A 24,304-nucleotide genomic window follows, 5' to 3' on the forward strand; every position below is an offset into this window, starting at 1 on the left:
TGAAGCTCCCTGTTTCTCTTCTCCCCGTTATGAATCTTTGCTCTTTGCTTTTAACCTTTGCTTTTCCCTTGAGTATCCTTTTTCCATTTTGTCCCATCCTGCCTGCCCCAGAGTCACCTGTAACTTGATGTCCACCTATGAGGACAAGTGTACTGTGGGTACAATCACAGCCTTGGCCTTCCTGGGCTCGGGGTTACCCCAAACTCTGTCCCCCAGTAGTCAAAGGCAAAATGGGCTAAAAGCCCCAATGTGCTGGGGTGAGTGAGAAAGTGGGGTGAGAGGCCCTCCTGATGCCTGTGTATTCAAACCTGAGATTGAGCCAAATGGAGGGACGGTGGTGGGTCTGAGGGTGATAGTGGGCAGTGATGGCTTTGGAAGAGAGAGGTGGGTATTTAAATGTCTTGGGCAAGCCGTTGTGGGCTCGCCGTGAGAACAGGAGGAGCGGCAAGGCCCTGACAGGGGGCCCAGTGGCACCTGCCCCAAATGACCTTGCCTGCGTTTATGTGGGGAGTCGTCCCTAGTTCCGCTCAGCTGCAGGCTAATGAGGTTCCTGGCATGGACTTCCCTCTCCTGGGGCAACATCCCACAAGCAAGAGAAATGAGCCGTAGGCGCTCCCAAATATTGATTTCCAGAGGCTCTAAGCAGCTGTAAAGGGTTTCCTGACTTTTGGGCAAGCAGGGAGAAGCATGGTTAGGACAAAGATTAAGAAAATATCCCTGTTCTCAGGGAATTAAAAAACTACTCTCCTGGGGTTGAGCCTTTACACAAAGTCAAAACGAAATTTAAAAAAAAAATTAACAAAGCAAACTTTATTTTATTCACGATGTAATGTCAGAGAAGTTATTTTTAAAAGTATTTATGACCTGTTCAAGGCAATATCAAAATAATTGAAATTGGGTTTCTGTTCAATGGATTCTATGTTTGGTATCATGAGTTCTCCAGGAACACTTTCTTCCTCTCAGTTCTCTTCTGTGGGAACAAAAGGTTGGAAGCACCAAAAATGGGGTCCTTAGTCAGCCCCTAGCCTCAATGCCTTCCCTATGTCCTCCCTGCCTTGGGTCAGAAGTGGGCACGTCCCCTGGTAGAGGGAGGAGGCCAGGCAGTGTCCGTATGGGCATATTTGTTTCCTCTCACTTTCCTCTCACTCATACCCTCCCAAGTCTCTGCATTCCCACCTCCAGGATAATTTCTCCTCAAGGGGGGCATGACTCAGGACAGTCAGCCACCCAAATGATTTTGGAACAAGTGAGACTCCCCTCCCCCACGCTCGGCTGGCTGGTCACTTGGGTCCTCTCAAGTAAGACAAAGAGAACAGTAATTTTTGGTTTGCCAGGCCCAGGCCTCCCTCTCATGGGATACATGTCCTACTTAACTGCTGATGGCCGGTGGTTGGGGAGCTAGAACTTCGGGCCATCAGCCAGTGATGGAAGGTCACTCAACAATTTGTTCTTGTCCATCCGGGGTTTATTTCCATTGCTCACAGGAAGCTGATTTCTTGGGGGTGGGGTACGTGGGGGTAGGTATTCCACTGGGGGAAAGTCCTGTGAGAGTGTTTGTAGCACAGTCAGATAAGAGGGTGGCCCCCTCTTACAGCAAATTCTTTGATTTTAGGTGAGAGGACGTGAAAGGGTAAATCCCTGTGCCTCGCAGTCTAACCTCCCGCCCTGCCGTCCCTGCAAACCAGCCAGAGGGGTAACTGTAAGCGGGGGCCTATATGGCCGCTTTACTGATGCCACGCAGGTAACTGATGCTAACCTGTCTTCTTGCACTGCCCTGTCCTCGTCCTCCACCTTCCTGCCTTCCCTGCTGTCTGACCAGCCTTTGATGCCCAGAAGCAGTCCATTTGCATCTGTTCCCCCTGCCTCCTTGAGTGGGCTGTGGTGCATTTCCCAGGGTGCTTCTTGCAAAGTTGTGACCGTGCAAGCAGGACCTGCCTTAGTGCCATCCCCTCCTGCTGACGGGGTGACTTGTGAAATGGTACTGTGCATGAGTTGCTGTTGAACCCTTGAGAGGTCTCATTGAGTTACTGGGACAGGGACAAAAGATGAGGGCAAGCTGTTTTGTTTTTTTTAAGTACCCATAACCCTTAACTCTTGCTTCTGCTCTCATGATTTAAGAACTAACTAGCCAGCTTATAACTCAGGTCTCAACTAGATCAGATGGAAAATTAAAACATTTTGCCCCAAAGAATTTTCGTGAAACAATTTTGCAAATGATTTGGGGTCATCACAGGTGTATTGGTAACAAGTAGCACCTTTACATGGGTCCTTGCTAAGCCTGTTAGGTGGCTGGTATGATGGGACATTTTTTGAAATCTCCCTAATTGCTCTTTGGGGACGTTGACCTGACTGTTCTATGATTGATGATACTGGAGTTCTGAGAGATGAGCTTCGTCACTGCCAGTCAGTTCTGGGCTGGTTACAGCCTGAGTAGGACATGTGCTTGAATTCAAGGGACGTGATGACTCAAGGGTCCTTCATTAGTTTCTTGCATGGCCTGGTGTCGGAGCCCCCTGTTATCTGTGGGTGGACTCAGACGCCCACTGTGGCAGGGGAAAGAAGGGCTGGGCCCAAAGTTTTGAATTGCCACAAGATTGATGGCCTCCCAGTGCATCCTGCTGAGATGAGAGGCGAGAGCAGAGAAATGCAGGCCCAGTTTTCTGCAGAAGAAGGGCTATTTCTGGGAACTTGGATGTTCCAGCCTTAAAAGACCTCTCAGAGATAGGCTATGGAGTACAAATATTGTCCATTCCTGTCAAGTATAATACTATCTCCAGTGGACGTTAGTTGGATAAAATTTCTGTGAACAAAGACCAAAGTCAGAGATGAAAACCCATTTGAAAGGAAGAGATTAACTTCGGTGACCTCAGACATCTCTGTCCAGGTCCAAGAAATGTGAAAAAGAGGGAAGCAAAGCCAGGCTGGAATGACTTCCTTTTACTGTGGGGAATGACATCATCTAGGACTATTTCTGTGGCAAATTATTACCAACGTGCATGTGGCAGTCCCCTTTGATGTCACCCTGAAATCCTGAGGAGTTTATTCCAAACCCTTAACTTTGTCCTCCACGTGAGGAGTTACTATGGTTAAACGTCAGGGGTCAGTAAATTCATTCTGCCAAGGGCCAGAGAGTAAATATTTCTGACTTTCTGGGCCATATGGTTTGCATTGGAACTGCCCAGTTCTGCTTGGTGCTTAAAAACAGCTTTAGATATTACGTGAACAAATGGTTGTTCTTGTGTTCCAATAAAACTTTATTTATACAAACAGGTAGCTTACAGGCCTGTCATTTGTCAATCTTTGGTTAAAGATTAAATCTTTGTTGATCTTTGATGAAAGGAGGTAATATTTGGAGCCAGAAAGGGGCATCAGCATAACTTTTCACCACAGCCCATAAGTATTTTAGTGTCAAGGCCTTAGGAAAAGAACAAATAGGAAAATTTGAGCATGCATGTTAAAACTTTAATCATGCAGTTTGCGGTAAGCCCAAATAGAAGTAAGAATAGAAGAGCTTAGTTCAGTAAGTAAAAGAGATGGCATTTGCTGGTTGTGCCCTTGCTCTTCTCCTCACCAGCAGGCATCATCCTTTCTGGTCTAGTCATTCAGGTAGGTCTCCAGGGCTGTGGATGAGCAGGCAGAACCTGAGTCAGAGTCAACCTACCAGGAAGCCCCCATTCTTTGTGCTCTGCGACTCTATGCTATGTAACCCAGGGGCATGCAAGCTTCCCTCTGCTCTCTGTGTGGGGACTACTTATGGGGCTTTGCAATCAGGAGCTGCTGCTGTGGCTGCCACCTTATCCTCCAAGCAGGAGAGCAAAATGTGGATTGTTATTTTGTCATCTCTGTGTTTCCTTTCCCTACAGAGAATCCTAATTTAGAATGCTTCCCAGCTAATGACCTTCATTGACTTACCATCAACGTGTCAGCTTTAAAAAGCACTGAGCCTCTAGGGGTAGGGTACCTACGACTTATTCTGCTAGTCAGAAAGAGGGAGTGAGTAGCTCCCTGTCTGGGGTCCAACTCGTGCTGCAGTGGCTGCCGCGAGCTTCACAGCTTGTGTCTTAACCCCTTGCAACTCTGTCCTATACCCCAGTTCTTGTATGTATAAATAAATAAATCTTAAAAAAGAAAGAAAAAAAGAAAGAGGGAGTGAGTCTGTCCCCTGATCTTTTAGGAGTTTCTCCTCTTAATCAGGAAATCCTCAGGCGACTCCTTGGGTAGTGGGGGGAGGATGCTGGCTCCTGCAGCAGCAGCTCCAGGGACCCTTTCTAGAGCTGACAGCTGTTAGCGTGACAGTCCCCATCCTACCCTTTGCTTGTTGCAGGAACAAAGGGATGAGGACGCGACTGGGATGTCTCTCTCACAAGTCAGACTCATGTAGTGATTTCACGGCGATTCTTCCTGACAAACCCAACCGGGCTCTAAAGTGAGTAGTATGGACACATGACATTTCAGAGTCCCCCAGCCAGTGCCCACTAGGGGTTACCTACTCCCTTTTCCCTAGTGAGTTGTTGACTAGCAACAGCAAATCCCTGCCTCTTGACCAGCTTCCTTACTATCTCTGGATGTGAGTGAAAGTATGCTTATTTTCCTCTTCAGATGTATGACTTAATTCCTTTTACATTTAAGTAAACCATATTTTCTACCACTCTTAGAAAGCTTCCACGGTAAGTACTTACTGGTTCTATTTAATTGTCAGTCTATGCTCTCAATTCGGAAGCACTCTCAAAGCTACTTTAAAAATCTGCGGAAATGCAGGTAGGAGGGACTCAGGGCCCATACAGTGCAGGTACTGTGTTAAGTGGCATCCCAGATGTTACCTCATTGACCCCTCACACAGCTCTGTGGTGAGGACAGCATTATTTTCCCCATCTTAGAGGTGAAGGAATTACGGGACGAGCTTAATGTTTTCAACTCCGAGACCAGTTTCTTTCCATTGTTATCAAGACACATTAACACCACGTGCTCACTTGGCTCTGTCTTTTAGACTACAAGCCAATATCCTAAATTCACTGGCTTCCAATCTGGAGTTTTGTTTTTTTTTTTTTGCTCAGTTACTTAGGAATGTTCCTGTTTACAGAGTCAGGACTGCAGGATTCTGGGCGTAGTCTTCATTTGCCCCTTTGCCCTGTTTTCCTAAGCCATCTCAGCAGTGGCTGCAGGAGAAGTCAATTCAGAAATGCTCAAGACAGATGTTTCTTCTTTCCCAGGAGACTATCCACAGAAGAAGCCACGAGGTGGGCAGACTCCTTTGATGTGCTTCTCTCCCATAAGTGTAAGTAGAATTTGTGTTGCCATTTAGTGAAAAATGCACCAAGTCCACTTGACCCAGGTCTAGTGCTTTGGCCCCAGTGAGCCCCAGGCCCTGCCCTCATAGAGCTTCTGCCCAGAGGTGCATCATTGAACTGCAGTGGAAAGAGAGGACCCTCTCTTCAATTTTCTTGGTTGAAAGTACTGTCCTGAGGAGTTTCTGTGTTCTCAGCAGCTTTAGCAAGAGAGAATTTAGCTCAGGGAGTTGGCGTGATGGGCTCAGTAGGAAAGAGAAAGTGTAGGTTCCATCCCAGATCTGGTTTATAAAATTAAATGATCCCCCCACCACCAAGTCATGGAGGGTCTTGGGTTACTCACCTGTCAAATGAGTATTCTGTGCTTTTTGTCATTCACTGGAGTTGGCAGAGTTTTGAATTTTCTTATTACTTTTTGTTTGGAGGTTTTACACCCCAGCTATATTACACCCCTCAATTTCTTACTGGGTGCAAGTTTTATTGAGACACAACTTCTCTTATCTCTCTTCTTCCCTTTTCTTCCTTCCTTATTGAAAATACCTCTTGTTTCCCACGAAGACAGAAATACTTGTATATATTGAGGTGTGGGAAGGACACTTGGATGGTGACCAAACATTTCAGTTCTTGTGTTTTTTTACATCACAGGCAAGTCCAAATTCATTGGGTGCAATGGCACAAAATATGTGGAATGGGAGAGCAGAAATAACGGGAAGAAGAGGGCTTTTGAAAAGAAAGGAAGGTTTCACACAGATATTCTCTGTTCCATTTAACTTGTCTTGTGAATATTAGAAGTCCTAATTGATCTGGAAGCTGATGGGCTGATTTTAGTTTAGACCTATGTTTCCACTTAACCACTTATCAAATGCAAAAATGTATAGGCCTTGAGCATAAGGCTGCAAATTTTAATGCATTTATTAATGTTAAACCACTAGAGACAGTGATGGTGGTAAAATTAGTGGATGGAAGTGTAGGGTATAAGACTGCTGGGTATAAGGGTATAAGATTATTTAACTGAGGAATGATTTTGTACCATGAAGCGAAGACCTTGGCTGGGGGTCAGATCCCATGTGTCTTGATTTTCACTTGCTCTGCTACTTCGATAGTTGAGTGGCCTTGATGGACTCACTTAGTTTTCAGACGATGTCTTTAGAAGTGATTCTACTTTCCACTGAATGAGCAGTTCCCTCAGTTCTGACTGCCCCTGAGCCTAAAAAAACTAACAAATGTTTCTGAATAGATTTTAGAAATGAAATGCAAAATTTTAGAATAAGCACATATTGTAGCAAGTAATTTTGTGAGGCAAATAGTCATTTTAGTGTTGTATGGATCACACTTAGGAAGGAAGATAAAGCAGCATAGATCCAGCATGTACAACATATGGCGATACCCCCAACAGCAAGTGTATGTGCTGGTTTGCCAAGGTAATGGCATATGCACCATAATACTTAGGATTTGACAGCGAAGCTTGTGTTTTTAAATGAAGCTATTCTGACTTATTTTTCTGGAGTCACATTAAGCTAAATAAGTGTCACTATCAATTTATACCTTCTTCTCTGGCTGGATTTGATTCAAGGTCATCTTGAAGTGTGGTTTCTATTTCAGCCTTATGGCTGACTCACTTAATTCAAGTCCCTAAGGTTATTTCCTCATTCTAAAATGGGGATAGAAACACCTGTGTGCTGTCACCTGGGTGCTTAATAAGGGGATACCTTTATATGGTTTTGGGTTCTGTATTTAAAGGTATTTTGTAAGAATATGCTGGGGTTTTTTTAATGGATGCTTTTGGATTATCAAATGCAAAAATTCATATGCCTTGAGCATAAGGCTGCAAATTTTATTGCCAATTATTAATGTTAAGCCACTAGAGATGGTGGTGGTGGCAATATTAGTGGTTTAAAATTACTTTTAAACCTGGAGGTAGTTGCTTCTGCTTCTGTGGGGAATGCTTGGGGTTTCCAGGAATGCAGGAACACTTTGTTGAGCTGGGGGTTCTACTAAGAGGTTACAAGCTGACACCAGATTGCTGGCTTGTAAAACCATTCCAGAAACAGACTTTTTGAACTTTGAAGTGCTGTGATCCTTCTTGGCGTCTGATGTTCTGTTTTTATTTCTGTTTAGCACCGAAATATGTCTGTTAGTACAGAAATGAAAAGCCAATGAAGTGGATGTCTGTGAGAAAGGGGTCTTTATATAGGGATTACTGGCAGAATTTCAAGCTTTTAGAACTTGAACTCTTACTCTCCATGAAGGCTTTGGAGGAGTAGAGCCCCGGTTACCTTGAAGGGTGTTGACAACTTTCTCAAAGTCTAATTAATTTGGGTTAGGATCATGACTCAATTAGGACTGATGAAGCGTTTCCAAAGGGATTGCGCATGTGCTGGTCCCTTAGGAGGAGCAGCAGTTGATCAGAGGTGTGCAATTAAGACAACAAAAATGTCCTAAAAAGCAGAGAGGAGAATTGCTGAATGACTGGACTCCAGAAGAATGCATGTGCATCTGGAACCTACTCCCTGGAAACGCTCCTCACCCAGGCAGCTACCCTCCCTAAGTTTTCTAATTTAGAAAATTCAAGTCATTATTTTCATTCCCATTCTCAGTCTACAGAGCATCATTCCCCTGCCTGTCCTGCCTAGGTGTTAGGACACTCACTTATTTTAAAGAGGTGAACTGAGTGCACATTATGTACACAATCTAAGCTAAGCAGCTAATTGGGGAGTTTGTGGGGGTGGGAGACAAAGATGTCCGGGACAGCCCCTTACCAGAGGACAATGTGGCCTGAGAAGAGGGACATGCATACAAATAACACCAGCCTCTTCTCTCCCCAGCAGGTCCCTGGTGCAGCAAACACCTCATAGGCTTAAATTTAAAACACAATAAAAGCAGCTTGGCTATTTTTTTTAACTTTGGAATAAAAGGAAATCTGGAAAGCAAATACTGGAGCCATTTTACTCTTAATCACGTTTGCTGCAAGTGCAGTACAAAGCTGAAGAAGTACCCTTTGAGGTTTGGGAGATAACCACTTGCTAAATGCTCTTTTTTTTTTTTTTTAACTAACAAATGAAAAATGAAACTGATGATGGCTTCATTAGATCAGGAAGAATTTCTACTGTGCGTTAATTTGGCATCTCTTTCTTGTTCTTCTGGTGACAATTAGATTTGGTGTCTGTGAGCTGAGCATGTAGTCTGCCCCCAAGGTGTACGTGTGTGTCCATCCAGAGATCGTTTTGCCTCCAAGCTCATACCCAGCAGAGTGAAGCCGCTCAGTTTGTGGGGGATTTTTTTCCTGTCAGATTGCTGGAGGCCAGGGTGTGTCTTCTGCTTTGATTTTCATGAGGTTCTGGTATATTCTTGTTATTTGTCCAGCTTTTAATGGGACACTCAGTTCTTAACTCTGAATCCATTCTCCTTTCTCCCACTTCTCTCTCTCCTCCCTTCCTCCCTCCTTTGCTGTGTTGACAAAAAAGTTGGATTTATTCTAGTTTTAAGTTGAAGGTATAGACAGAGTTCTTTCCTCCTTCCTCTTGCTCTTGTCAGCCTGACCCCTGTCAAACCTGGATTTCTGAGTACTTAATCCTCCAGATCCCTTTAAGCCTTGACCTTGTATTGTTATTTTGTAAGAAGCAGAGAGGGGCTATGCTGTTTTGTCCCCTCCCTCCCCCTACGCCCTGGGAAGGCCAGGTTAGAAGAATAGAACTACAAAAACTCTTTTGCATTTGCTATATTTGTATCCATCTTGAACAAAAGGAGACTGGGCCTCCCCTGGTGGCACAGCAGTTGAGTGCTGGGTTGCGAAGCTGCCCGCAGTCTCTGCAGTGCGGGTTGGATCCCCGGCCGCCAGGCGAGGGTCCCACATGGCGCTCAGACCTCTCCTGCCGCCTGCTGCTCCTCTCAGCAGTGTACTTCATCAGTCTGCCTATTCTGTTCTCTGCTCTGGCTGTGGTGAATTCTCTCACCCTCCTGCGCTCCTGACTGTACCCAGTGCTTGTATAAATAAATAAATAAATAAATAAATAAATCTTTTTTTTTTAAAAAAAAAAGAAAAAAAGGAGACCAATAAAGAAACTTAGTTTTATTTTTATTTTTTTTTTTAAATAGAGGCATGTTTTATTTATTTATTTGTTTGTTTGTTTTGTTTATACATGCACTGGGTACAGTCAGAAGCGCGGGAGGGTGAGAGAATCCACCAGAGCCAGAGCGGGGAGCAGAGCAGGCAGAAGGACCGAAGTACACTGCTGAGGGGAGCAGCGGGTGGCAGGAGAGGTCTGCGCGCCATGTGGGACCCTCCTCCGGTGGCCGGGGAGCAGCCGGGGATCGAACCGGCACGGCAGAGGCCGCGGGCAGCTTCGCAACCCAGCGCTCAACCGCTGTGCCACCGGGAAGGCCCAAGAAACTTAGTTTTAAAGGGCCTCCCCTGGTGGCTGCGAGGCTGCCTGCAGCCTCTGCAGCGCTGGTTCATTCCCCGGCCACCTGCAAGGGTCCCACCAAAAAAAAAAAAAAAAAAAAAATTATTCACCTTTGGGATAACAATTGAGATATAGAAAATATAATGACTTAAGTGGGCCACACAGCAATCAAGCAGAAAATCCCAAGCAAACAAACACTATAAATAAGTACCAGTTCATGAAGCTCCTTAATCATTATCCACATGGTCCTTAGCTCTAAAATACTCAGATTACCAGTTAGATTTCCCTTGGCTGCACAGCCCTCCCCACAACCCTCTCTAAGACAAATGTTTCCAGAACTGGGTTACTCAATATGTGACCCAGGGAAGGAGCAACAACAGCTGCAGGGAATTGGTGAGAAATGAAAACTTCTTGCATTTGTCTCAGACTTACTGAGAATCTGGGGGTGGTGGTAGGAGGCCGTCAGTAAGATTATCCCTCCTCCCCTTCTTTCCTCCCCCACCCAAGCTTGAGAATCACTGCTCTGAAACACAAGAAAAACCATGACTCTGGATCATTCTATTGAGGCAGGCGGCCCATGCTTCCCATGAAACACCCTAAAGATTGTCTTGCAGCTTCTCCCAGTTCTCAGGCAGAGCAGCCCTTTGAGGGCTCATTGCCACTTGTGTATTGCAGATGTCACATACATAGCAGGCATGGCAAAGGGTGTTCACAGCAAAGAAACAAACACAGCAGATGTGCTCTCTGGATGCAGGAGGATAAGGGTTAGAATGAGCTGTGTGAATGTGAAGTAGAGCTGGGTGGAAAAGAAACATCTCCTTGCCATCCTGCTAATTTGCTAGTAGTTTGTATTTGCACCCAGAAGTGTGGGTGTATTTAGCCTTGATGGGTGTGTCTGGAATAGAGAAGGCAACTAGCAAAAGCTGGTTGTAAGAGACTTGAATGAAAGCGATTAGAGCGCCCTCCAATTCAGTAGTCTCAATAACCAGCTATGGGACTTTGGACAAAGTACATAGCATCTGTACACCTCACTTTACTCTTCTGTAAAAGGTGAAGGGGAGACTTGTAAAGGTGTGAGAATTAAAATGATTATGATTGTGAAATGCTTAACATGATGATGTGAACATAGTGAGACACATTAGAGTCCTTGGAAGCCCGCATTTCTTACCTCCTGTTTGCTAGAGATGTTGTCAGCTCCTTGTTCCCATGGGCAGCTTGAGATTGAACACGGGATAGAGAGGGGATTGTATTAAAATTATGGGTGGTCTTTCTCAGATTCCACAATGCCACAGCAGGGTCTGACATTCCTTTCTTATTCCTTCCCAATTTCCCTTCAATGTTTGTGGGAATTCCTTTGGGAATGGAGTTTTTAAAAGTCCAGTTGTTGAATCTTATATACTCTCTTAATTTAATATCCCCATACTATTCCTATACCAAATCAAATAGACAAATACTCTTGGATACTTAATTTTTTAAATTAAGTTTATTTATTTATTTTCTTACGTGATTGTTCACTTTTGTACAGTGTATGACTTCGCTCAGAAGTAGTCCCTGCAGCTCTCTTACCACCCTGGCATGGAGATCTATCACCACAGTCCCTTGTGCTCTTCCGTTCACTGTTTTGACTCCTTTTCTTTCCCCTTCCTTGTATGCCTCAGATCTATGACTTTTGCAAGTTTTGTCTTTTTCCTGACTTTTTGTTCAGTTTCTCTATATTCCACATATAAGTGAAACCATCTGATATTTATCTTTTTCTTTCTGACTTATCTCGCTTAGCATAATCCCTTCCAGCTCCATCCATGTTGCTATAAATGGCATGAGGTTTATCTTTTTTTTGATCGCTGAGTAGTATTCAATTATGTATATAGAGCACATCTTCTTGATCCTTTCATCTGTTTGGGGATATTTAGGTTGTTTCCAAATCTAAGCTGTTGTAAATAGTGCTGCAATAAACATAGGAGTGCTGGTTTCCTTTTGGATTAGTGTTTTTGTGTCCTTTGGGTAGATTCCCAGGAGTGAAATCGCTGGATCATATGGTAGATCCATTTTTAGTATTTTGAAGAACCTCCACACGGCTTTCCATAGTGGCTGGACCAGTTTACATTCCCGCCAGCAGTGTAAGAGGGTTCCTTTTTCTCCACATCCTTGCCAGCATGTATTGTTTTCAGTTTTTAATATGGGCCGCTCTCACTAGTGTAAGGTGGTCTCTCACTGTGGTTTTGATTTGCATTTCCCTGATAATTAGTCATAATGAACATTTTTTCATATACCTGTTGGCCATTTGCATTTCTTCTTTGGAGAAGTGTCTTTTTAGCCCTTCTGTCCATTTTTTTGACTGGATTGTTTGCTTTGTTTTTGTTGAGTCAGGTAAGCACTTTGTAGATTTTTGATATCAGTCCCTTATCAGTTTTATGTGTGCAAATATTTTTTTCCTATTCAGTATGATTTCTCTTCCTCTTGGACACTTCATTTGTGAAAGCCTTTAGGCTACAGATTGTGTTACATGGATTTGATAACACGTCCTTGTATTAAAGGAATAATCTGTGAGTGCTGAACTCTCATCCTATCAGAGGGACATCCCCTTTGTTTCCCTTATAATAGAAAATTTCTTGCCAATTTCTTATAATAGTTGCTTGCTTTTTCTGTTACTTGACTCAGCTTCTGCCTGATAAAAAGGAAGGGTATCGGAGTGCTAAGACCCAGGCTCTCCTGAGTTTCTGTGATCATGTCCTAGGAATAAGGGACCTCAGAGCCTGTTTCTTGTTTCCCACATGGGGCTTCTTTGTAGGATCTCGTAGGTCCTTCTAGGTGCTAAGTCTTTAACAACCTTCAAGTCCTGTTACTATTCAAATCTATCATCTTACTCTATATACACTAACAAAGTGGAGTTCATTGAAACAAATGACTGATGTATAATTAGCATACAAATTGCTTGTCAATAAATGTCAGTAACTGGAAATAGTTTCTTCTCTAAATAATCTTCCCACCTACATCTTGTTTAGCCTTGGCTATTTGTAAACACCTTTATTTTGTAGGTAGCAGCTACAAAAAGGCTGTGATTCTGATGCTATTTTCATCAGGAATTTCAAAGTCTTGAACTTTGTTCTCAATCAAAGGTTTGGACTTTACCAGCAGTATATGTATCTGGATTTTATAAATATTTTTTCTTCTCCTCTCCTCTGCCTGGCCTTGGAACCCATACATCAGGTTTTATTATTCTAATTGATTAGGGATGCTGGAGGACTCTGGTTTGGAGGACAGCACTTTGATAAACAGAGCACAAAAGGAAAAAAATGTCTTTGTTGTAAGCTTGTATTTTTCCAGGCCTAGGGACTGATTTAGGCTCAAGCCCACCCCTGATGCCAGCTACATCAGGGCTCCTGGACCTCGAACTGTTACCTAAGCCCCCCTCCCTGCTGCACCAGCTGCACTGCTCATTCATGGCGACCCAGTTTCTTTCCTTATGTAAGCGCTCCGCATCAGAGAACGAGAGGGAGAAGGCCGGCAGCATGTGCGGCCACGGGTGTGTTCTTGGAGATTCTGTGCATGCTCAGGAGGATGCCAATATCCTGCCCAGAGCTTCAGGAATTTTGGACCCATGCCCCCTCCTTCCTGTGACTACATGGACATGAATCTCAAAAAATATGTGATGCTCTTAGAGACTTGACTTTTTACAGGGGTCACTATAGAAAACCAGAGAAAAATAAAGAAAAGGCAGGTGATTCCTGTTTCGCTCCCATTTCCCTAAACCGTTCAACTTTAAGTTGCCAAGATTGTTTTCTGTTTTTTTTTTTTTTTTTTACTATTTATTGATTTTTATGCAAGAGCTGGGGTACAGGCCAGAGGCACGGGGAGGGGGGTGGGTGGTGAGAGGATTCATCAGAGACAGAGTGGGGAGCAGAACAGACAGACGACAGAAATACACTGCTAAGGGGAGCAACGGGCGAGGCAGGAGAGGACTTCGTGCCATGTGGGACCCTCGCTGGCCGGCCAGGATTGAACCCGCACTGTAGAGGCTGCAGACAGCTTCACAGCGTGGCACTCAACCCGCTGCACCACCGGGGAGGCCCTGTTTTCTGTTTTTTGGAATCAGGCACAGTATGCTCACAGTATGCTCAGGCATAGTATGATTCTTGAAGCCACCCAAGTACAGGAATAATGGTTACTGTTTGCATGTGGGTCCGTATGCTCCTCTCCACTGGCCCCCTGGAGCAGGTATTGTTAGGATCTGTGATTCATAGGTAAGGAAACTGAGGCACACAAAGTTTTAGCATCTTGCCCAAGGTCACACTTAGCTCGTGTGTGTCAGGGTCAGGATACAGTCCCAGGCAGGATGCTTCAGGGTCGGAGAGAAGTCATTCTGTCCAGCTGTCTGAAATCTGTGGGGTGGGGACCTCTGGTTGATTTCCTGAGTGTAGCGGGAGGGTTTGGGGTGCGCAGGCCCTGGCAGAGGAAACACAGACAACTCAAAGCAGGTCATGCTGAAAGATGCCAGGAGGTACCAACAAGCCCTTTAGAGCTAAGCTGCATCCCGCACTTTAACATACTACAGTGGATGAGCTGAAGGGAGGGAGACAGTCCTGGCAGTGAGAAGGAGAAAGATGGAAGGATGTGGGACAGAAGATAGAAGAAAAGAGGAGGGACAAGGGTGATGCTGAGGAGTCAGGGAGGAAAAGCACTTGCTGGGAAAAAGTGGCAGGTGCTAGAAGGGGGAGGCCAGGATAGAGAGGGGAAGATGAAATCCCTCCTGTTGGCTCTAGCCCCATAAATTCCTTTGTTAGGTCACAGAAGCAGGAAAGGTGGGCCAGGTGGGAACACATGGTCTGCGCATAGAAACCCTGCTGCCACATTCTCTGGTTATAGGGAGCAGGTCCTGTAGGCCAGGATGAAGGGGGTGCGGGGGTGAGTGACCTTGCTTCCATTGTCCAGGTAAAGTTTGTCTTTGCAAAGTGACCCTCCCCACACACCCCCTCCACCAACCCCTTCTTTGCTCAGAGCTGTCCCTGGGGCTAGGGAATTGTGGGGGAATTGGGGCTCAGAGGGGTGGTGAGCAGGGCATAAAGGCTGCCGGCAGGTGCAGTCTGGGGGCTCTGTGAGCCTTTTGGGACATTCTTGCCAGCCAGTTCTCCAGTTGCTGCTTCTCAGGGCCAGAGCCTCCCTGAAAGGATTCTAGAGTGTAAGGCTGTGATCGCCTTTCCCATTGCTTCTCAAGCTCTTGCTTTGAAATCACTGGCATATTTCAAGTGCTCTTTTCCTTTGCTGCCTCTCCCTCTCCCACAAAGCCTGCCTGGAAATGCACCTTTACAAGGTTGTGTCCCAGGCTTTGTGGCAGTGTATCTGGGCCACGGTTGTGCCAGGCACTTGTCCACTCTGTGACAAGCCACAGCATCGCTGGAGTGGCCCAGAGGGTGGGTGTCAGCACTGTGGGATGAAGAGCATTTAAGTAGAGTCCTGAGTACTGGTGGCACCTGGTGATCTCAGCTCACTACGGAAGTGATGGAAGCTGTGCTCTTCTGTAGAGAATCCCTGGCTCTGTGAGTCAAATAGTGCGTGTGCTCTGCTGTGCATTCTTTTGGTGTGATGACCTGACTTGGAGTTGTTTGTTCATCCTTCCTCTGGAGGCAGTGACACTGTGGGACCTGCCAGCCATCACCAGAGGGGAGGCAGGCAGATGTGCGTGTGTGTCCACCTTCCACTTTCTACTGGCCAAGTGACCACTGACAGTTACCTTAAGCTCTCCAAGTCTCATTTCCCTTACTTATAAAACAAACTTCCAGTCATTTTCTGACTGCTTCCCATGAGTTGCCAGGCACATTTACATGGGTCCCCTCATTGAATCCTAACAATCCAATGTGGTAGATCCCGGTATTCCCATTTTATGGAAGACTTGGGCTTTAAGACGTCCAGGCACTTTCCCAAGTCACATAGGATTTAAACCCAGTTTTCTGGCTGCAGAACCTCTGCCTTGATAAGAGGGTTGGTGTGAGGACGAAGTGAGTTGACTGAGGGTAATTTGGCAGTGTGGCACTTGGGCCGGCAGGAGTCCTCAACATATGAAGGTGTTGATGTTATCCAGTATCATGGAGCTGGATATGGGTGTGACTCTGCTCAGGTGCTATCCTCTGAGACAGTGGTGTCCCCTGGTGGGTGGGACAGGCAGAGTTCGGTGGGCTGTGTCCCTGAAGCTGCTAGTGAGCCTTGAGCTGGAGGTGAGCTGTCCACATATTTGGCCATCCATCCCCACTCAGCTTGTCTCAGTCGCTTTCAGTGTAATTCAGCTGAATTCTGCTGTTCCAGCCCTTTCTTGTCTTTATGTTCTGCTCTCATTTTTCCACCTTCCTCAGTGACATTTTCTTTTTCTCTTCACCACAAGCAGTTTCCTTCATTGCTGGAAAGATGGCCATCCATGATGCCACTCACAGGCTCCTTGTATTATGATCAGTGGTCCTCCCCTCTTCCTCCTGTCAGCCCTCTCTGGTGTAGACATCCTCGGAGCCCACCATCAACCCTCTGGTGTAGATATCCTTGGAGCCCACCATCAGCCCTCTCTGGTGTACACATCCTCGGAGCCCACCATCGGCCCTCTGGTGTAGACATACTTGGAGCCCATCATCTTGCAGAGCTGGCGGCAGGACCACTGATTCATACAGATACTGTCTTCGTCATTTGCCATCCTTGACAATTTACCTTGTGCCCTCGAGCAACTTATTTAACTTCTCTAGCTTCATTTTTTTTGCTATTACAAAATGGCCAAAATATCAGGACCTACGCTATAACTTTGCTATGAAGAGCAAGTACCACAGGTTTATATAGCATTGGGTGCTGTGCCCAGCCCAAAGTGAGACTCAGTAAATGCTTGCTGTAGTTATTAAGGTTTTTTCTCTAATTTCACTTTTTTTTTTTAAATCTCCTGTTTTTACTTCTTCTCTTTATCTATATCCTAATGGCCAGGTTCTAAATCTTTGCTGTTCTCCAGCTTCAACGTTCATTTGCCAGCCTGAACTGATGGTCCTGTCTTTGAATGATGGACACACCCCAAAACTAGAAGTTCTTGTTCCTGGTGCATTGCAACCCTCTCCAGGAGCTGAGATCTAGGCCTTCATAATGGCTTGCCTGCTTCTGATCATCTTCCTATTCATTTTCCCTAAGTTATTTCTCCGAAAACTTCCTACTCTCTTGGATGTGTCCGCTACACATACACTGCACTTATAATTACTCAGTTATCTTAAATTATTGCTTTATGCACGTTTCACTAGACTTGCAAGATTGTATCATATCCTCAAAACCCAGTATCTGCAGGAGGCCATCTTCACAGGGGCTTTGCCCCAATCAATAAAGATGAAGGTTGTTTAACTTGATGCACCATAACTATGCCCTGCCCTGATAATTTCTCTTTGTATTCATTCACTCCCTTTCTCTCTCTTTTATTTCCTCTATCTTTGTTGTAAGGAAAACAAGCTCTTTCACTTCTGTTTGGTTCCTCTCATTCTCTAGAATGTGCCTTTACCTGATAATTAATCTTTTGCCTTCTTGCTCTCTCTCTTCCTTTGTTCTTTCCCCCTTCTGCCTACAAACACATCTGGAGAGATCTTGCTTTGGAGTCATAAGGATTTGGGAGGGATACTTGGGTCTTCTTGCCAGCTGTGTAGCTGGGACTTTAATTCATCTCCTGTAAACATTAGTGTTTGCCCATGGAGGATGATAGATCAGCATTGTTGAGAAAATAAATGAGCCGGTGTTTGTAAACTGCCCACCAAAAAGCATGGCATATAATAAATAAATAAATAAAATGTCCTGCCCGTTATGGAAATAAATAAAAATAAAATTCTACCATCCCTTCTCCAGCTAAAATGAGACAAAAACACCTTCTAGAAACTTCCTTGCACCTTTCTTCTCCTTCATAATTCTGTTCAAAGACCTACATATCCTACCTTCCTAAGAGCACCATTTTATCGATTATATTTTTAATTTCAATTCCTCTTGCTCAACAACACTTTTCTGGTCAGATCAACATTTAAACTTGTACAAGGCTAACTTACCTCAAAAAATCCCCCCCAAATCCTCTTTCTTGCTTCCTTTCATTTCCTTCTGGCCTCTCTACTCCCCTTCTTACAAGAGACATCTGAGTTAACTCTCCTTCCTCCTTCTCAATCACCACCCCACTCACCACAGTGTAGTAAGGACAGTCATCATCACACTGAAATTGCTCCTAGCACGGTCTGCTGGGTCTGTCTTTGCAGCTAATGAGCTTTTCTCAGGCCACAAGTAGCTTGACCTCTGTTTAGCACTGGATGTCGTGGCTGCTTCCTCCTTGAAATATTCTCTTCCCTGGCCTTTGTGGTGCTGTTACCCTTCCATGTCTCTGACCTCTGGGGATATGTCTATCTTGTAAGTGAGCTCAATAATCTTTAGCTTTATTACTGTTATTATTTATCATATTATTATTATTAGGCATCAGACTTTCTTTTCTAGTGAAAAAAAATTATATTTAAAGTTATTCAGAGCTTCCCTGATGGTGCAAGGGGTTAAGCACTGAACTATGAAGCAATCCGCAACCTCTGCAGCATGAGTTCGATCCCCAGCCAGCCAGGGAGCAACCCACATGGCGAAGCAGACCTCTTCTGTCTCACCCACTGCTCCCCCAGCAGTATATTTCATTCAGTATGCCTGTTCTGTTCCCCACTCTGTCTCTGGTGAATCCTCGCACCCCCACATCTCTGGCCTGTACTCCGGTTCTTGTATGCATAAATAAATAAATCTTAAAAAAAAATAGTTATTCAGCTTGACACAGTTTTGATGACCACACAACTTTTCTGGCAATATCCAAAGCATGGGAGTCAACAAGTCCATGGAACATTTGTCTTCTTCTCTCCCCAGGTCAGGTCAGGGTGTTGACCTTGGCCATGTCAGTGTCACAGAGCTTCTTCACAGCCTGTGTGATCTGGTGCTTGTTGGCCTTGGCATCCACCATGAACACAGATGTGTTGTCTTCTATCTTCCTCATGGCTGGCTTGGTAGACAGGGGCAACTTGATGATGGCACAGAGGTCAAGCTTGTTTCTTCTGGGGGTGCTCTTCCAAGGATAACTGGGGTGCCATCAGAGCCACAGTATTTTGGGCTGTTGGAGGGTGGGTGGCAATGTAGAACCTTTTTCTTTTGTGGTTGTGGATGCCTTTCAGCACTGCTTTCTTGGCCTTCCAAATTTCTGCTTTGGCTTCAGCTCTGAGAGGGACAGGGGCTTCCTTCTAGTTTTTTAGCACCATCTTTGTGAAAAAGAGACCCTAGTCTTACTAAACTCTTTCTAATTACTCAACTAAACTTCCTGAATTCTAAGTCTTCACTTATGTGGTTCCCCCTTCCTGCAATTCTCTTCTCCATCTTCTCTTCCTTCTTTCATTGAGCTTCCTTCTCTTCAACTTTTATCTCACCTAGAAGCTTCTTCTTTCTATAAGTCTTCCCTTTCCTCCTCAGGCCTGGGCTGGCTGCTTCTCCTGACTACTTGCACGCAGCCTATGCTTTTCCTATTATGTAACTTATCACACTGCACCACACTCGGGTTTTCTTGACTGGCTCTGCCCTTTGATTGTGAGTTCTGTGAGTCTAACTGTGTTGGCTTTTAGCATCTAGCAACATGCCTGGAACACATAAGAGTGAACAAATGAATGAATAAATGAAAGAATGGACATGGCATTCTTATTGTGTTGGACTGGGAGTTAGTATTCCTCATAGATATTTTCCCCTTCCCCACCCCCTCATCCTCATATATTTTGAATGTTGCATATTATTCTTTTTTTTAAAAGATTTTATTTATTCATGCAAGAAATGGGGCGGGCCTCCCCGGGTGGCGCAGCGGTTGAGCGCTGGGCTGAGAGGCTGCCCGCAGCCTCTGCAGTGCCAGGTCGTTCCCCGGCTGCCAGCGAGGGTCCCACAAAAAAATGGGGTACAGGCCAGAGATGCGGGGATGAGAGGATTCACCAGAGACAGAGTGGGGAGCAGAACAGGCAGACTGACTGAAATACACTGCTAAGGAGAGCAGTGGGCATGACAGGAGAGGTCTGCTGTGCCATGTGGGTAGCTCCCTGGTTGGCCAGGAATCAAACATACGCTGCAGAGGCTGCGGACAGCTTCACAGCACTGCGCTCAACCTGCTGTGCCACCGGGGAGGCCCACATATTATTCTTTTTTTTCCACATTTATCATTTTTTTACATTTTTTAGACAATATTTGCTTTCCTCCACCCCCTCAGTTTGTGTCCCCATAGAATTTCCTTCCCCAAGGCACCCATGCACCATCACCACAGTCCCCTGTGCTCCCCCTCCCTCCCTCTCTCCCCTCTCCCTCCTCCTCCCCTGCAGTATGTCTCTGGTTTATAATTGTCTGTTTTTGCATTGTTGTGCTTTGTACTGCTATTATTATTATTTTTTACACTGATGTCTTATTTGGTTCCCCTATATTCCTGCTATAAGTGAAACCATCTGATATTTTTCTTTTTCCTTCTGGCTTATTTCACTGAGCATAATTCCATCTAGTTCCATCCACGTTGCTGCGAATGACATGAATTTATCTTTTTTGATTGCTGAATACTATTCCATGGTGTATATATGACCACATCTTCTTGATCCAGTCATCTATTTTTGGGCATTTGGGCTGTTTCCAGGTTTTACCTATTGTAAATAGTGCTGCAATAAACATACGATCCAGCAATTCCACTACTAGGGATCTACCCAAAGGACACAAAAACAGTGATTCAAAAGAGCACCCGCATATTACTCTTACAGGAGCTCAGTCAAACCACTTCTCTAAGAATCAGCTTTCTCGTCTATAAAATGAGAGGAAGTAACGGAATATTCCTGAGAGTGTTTTGTAGATGTTCTCTCTCTTTTTGAATCCATTTGAAGACTGAACAAAGCTGAGACCTAGATGCAAAGAGATAATGTTTGCACCTTGTCTGGTGCGGGGTCAGACACAGTTTCCTTAGCAGAATGATCTTTACAAATACTATCCAAGAAGGGAGAAAGGTTATTTTCTTACTGTAAAATAAAATAAAATCTACAGCAGCAAACAAACTTTCCCATTCAAGGAATTTCTTTTTTTCTGATTTATGAACAACAGGTTCTTCCAAGTCACTTTGCATTTGTACTTTGAAATAAATGAACAGTATTTTAACCCCCACCCTTTTACTTCTGATCACAGTGGAAAATTAGCAGGGGAAGACCCTGGTCTGTGGTCTCCAGTCCTCCCTGTGTCCACTGATAACATCCATAGCTCTGGTCCACGTGAGCTGTTCCTCACTCAGAGCCTGTTTGCCTAACCAATCCCCTTGATCCTCATGGGCACCACATCTTCCTGAGGCTTCCACAACCCCAGATGGTTTCTTATCCAGTCTCTGCCTGTGAGCTGTGGCCCCAAGGGCCCCTCTGAAAACAGGGGCCACCTCCTGGCAGGCAGACTTGCTCTCAAATCGAGTTCCCTTGGACTCTGAAACCTTCTGAAACTCCTTTTTGAGACACTGGGAAGCTGTAAGGTGTGGCAAGAAGAGCATCCACAGGGATTTTATGGGCTAGGATCTCATGATTAGCTCCCATGATGCTGAACAGTACTTTGTATGGCAGTAGTTTAAAACAAAGATTGTGAAATTGAATGGCTTTTTCTCGCGCCATTTCTCTGCCAAACCATTGCCTGTCACGTATACTCACTTTGATTCCAAGTTTATCTTGAGCTCCTACTCCCTCTCAGGGTTTTGGAACCAGTGTAGGAATGGGGGTGGGAGGCCAAGCCCCCCTCTCTTTTGTATCTATCTATGTTACTCTCCCCTTCCTCTCCTACCCCTATCCTGCCTGATGGGAAACACTTTTTTATCATGTCCCGTTTTTCCATACTCTTTGATTTCAGGTAATTTATAAAAAAGCATTTTAAAATAAAAACATTAACTGGATGCATAGGCTTACAATGAATGTGATTTCCCTTTTCCAAATCTATGTGATAAGCCTGTTCATCTTATTCCAGTTGGAAGTTCTGTTAGGCAATATGCATGGCATTGAGTAATAAAAATGAACAGGTATATTAATCATTAAATCCTTTGCTAGAAATATTGTATCATGAATGAAAACATATAATTGGATAGACAAAGTCTTTTAAAATAAAGGGTCTATAGAAGTAAATCCTTAGTATATAGAGACCTCAAAGACTTTTTAAGAATTGGGAGACCACGCCCATGTAATGGAATGGCATCACTTACTGAATTTCAGTAGGGGTTTACTTTCAGACATATTTCTGGTTGTTGTGAAGGATTTGTCCAGAAGCATTCTCATCCCTTTCTAGTTCATCTTGTAACATTTTTTTTTTTTTTCAGGGCGGTTGACTTGAACTAAGGCAAGGGATGGATTGATGCATTTGTTTGGGCTCATTTGAAATGTGGGCTCCCCAGTAGACCTGGAGGCAGCCAACTCTCCATTAGGGGACAGGCAGGACCACTGAAGCCTGGTTAGAAGTGACCAAGCTTTACTATAGTTGTCATTACTATGGCTTCCTAAACACTTCCTCCTAATAGCACTATGACTCTTGAAGAGAAGCAGAACTTGTTTCTGAGGTACCTGTGTGTCTAAGAGAATAGGGCTTCCGGAGGATGTGGAGGAGATGGGAGTTGGACACTCAGGGTCCCCCTCATCTTATTACTACCTTCCTCTCTTTCTCCTATTGTTCTTGAGCCTAAATGTCTTCCTATCTCTCTTCCTTCCCACCTCCCTCCACATCCACAGATGGGGTGGCTGCGTTCCGTGCCTTCTTGAAGACGGAGTTCAGCGAGGAGAACCTGGAATTCTGGTTGGCCTGTGAGGAGTTCAAGAAGACCAGGTCAACTGCAAAACTGGTCTCCAAGGCCCATAGAATCTTTGAGGAGTTTGTGGACGTGCAAGCTCCGAGGGAGGTGCGTTGGTAGTGGCGAGCATTTGTCAGACTTCTGTCCATGGCTCCTGACTCATATCCCTCTCCTCGTGGGAATGTGAACCAGGCTTGATGGGGGCTTCTGAACTGAGCCGCTCTACTCTGATGGCTTTTCATGAAAAAGGGATCACTTTTCAGGTGCAGAGTCCAGGATTTCCATAAAAGGAGTTCTACTGTCTGTCAGTTAAACCGGTACCAGCAGGAACTGTGTTTTTATAGAGAAACTGCAAGGAGAGAGGTCACTGAGTCCATGTTAGTCTTCCCAGTGGAAGGCAGCACAGCTAAGCATAACGAGCCTCTGCTTTGGAGTCTTGTTCCAATCTCAGCTCCACCACTCACTAGCTGCATAATCTTGGTTAAGTTACCTGGCCTCCTTTAACCATGTTTTCTACCAATGTTCTATACCCAGTGTAAAAGGGTATAGTATCACCTACCTTTCCAAACTACTCTGAGTATTAGAGATAAAGCCCCTATTGAAAATCTATCACTGCCTATTAAAAAATAAGTATATTCTTTATAATAATTATATAAAAATAATACTATTTTATGATAATGGATTATAATTATTTATAATACATAACGAATTTCTATATACTGCTGTCCTGAGTAATAAAACAGAATTTCACTTGGAAGGTATTGATGGAAGACAAATATTTGCTACCTATGGGTTTAGGTTCATTACATACCTAGAGATCTCCACTTAAGCTTTGGCTTGGGATGCAGGTGCTCTTTGGCCACTGGCCAGGAATTTGCCGACTAAATACCACACTGGTTGGGACAGAGATGTACTTTCTAACCAGAGTCTCTTTCCCAAGTGCATTTGTTTCCTTAATGGTTCAAAAAAGACAAGAGGCCAACCATACATTTGGAAACCCACATTAATTTGTCTCTAATCTAATCCATTGCTTAACATCGTGGAGACCCCTGGACTGGGAGTTAAATGATTTGGGGCTTTGCCTTGGCTCAGTTACTAACTTTCCACACCACTTTAAACCAGCTTTTCCGTATCTTTTTTCTTCAGGGTCCTTATCTATAAATTGTGACAAAAATTACATGGTCTTCAGACCTCCCAGGATTCTTATTAAGATCAAAAGGGATGACTTCATAAAGACAGTTTAAAAAGCATGAATAACCTTGCACAGATAAGATGCTGTCAGTAATAATTATTACATAGCAAAGACCAGTTGCTCAGTGCCTTGGCCCTGGAGGGCCTGTGACCACGTTCTCTGTTTGTGTCTTTAGGTAAACATAGACTTCCAGACCCGAGAAGCCACGAGGAAGAACATGCAAGAGCCATCCCTGACTTGCTTTGACCAAGCCCAGGGAAAAGTGCACAGCCTCATGGAGAAAGACTCTTACCCCAGGTTCCTGAGGTCCAAAATGTACTTAGATCTGCTGTCCCAAAGCCAGAGGAGGCTCAGTTAGACCTCAGATGGGACTCTCGGAGATCATCGGCTTTCCCCTACCCCTTGCTGCCAAGACCATATTCTAATGTGAAATGTCATAAGTGTTCAAAAGCAGAGGCGTTTAGGTTGGGAGGCTGGGAGAGCAAGAAAGGGGTGAAGGGCCATTCCAAAGTATGATCCTGCCACCAGAGCTTGGACCCTGTTCCATGTACCCATGTTTGCGTATGGTTAGTGGTAGCCCCTTGCTGCTGTCCACCTTCTCTGGGTC

General features: G+C 44.7%; 1 protein-coding gene across 1 annotated transcript; it reads left to right on the plus strand.

Moving 5' to 3' along the window:
* Positions 1-1,715: 1,715 nt before the first annotated feature.
* RGS8 (regulator of G protein signaling 8) lies at positions 1,716-24,055 on the plus strand (the record flags this gene model as incomplete). The annotated part of the gene is made up of 5 exons (XM_084249106.1): positions 1,716-1,741; positions 4,325-4,426; positions 5,211-5,275; positions 22,447-22,613; positions 23,873-24,055. The coding sequence occupies 5 exons, from the start codon at positions 1,716-1,718 to the stop codon at positions 24,053-24,055; spliced, it is 543 nt and encodes a 180-aa protein (XP_084105232.1).
* Between the last annotated feature and the right edge of the window lie 249 nt (positions 24,056-24,304).

This window comes from Talpa europaea (genome assembly GCF_964194135.1).
Source record: "Talpa europaea genome assembly, chromosome: 12".
Lineage (NCBI taxonomy): Eukaryota > Metazoa > Chordata > Mammalia > Eulipotyphla > Talpidae > Talpa > Talpa europaea.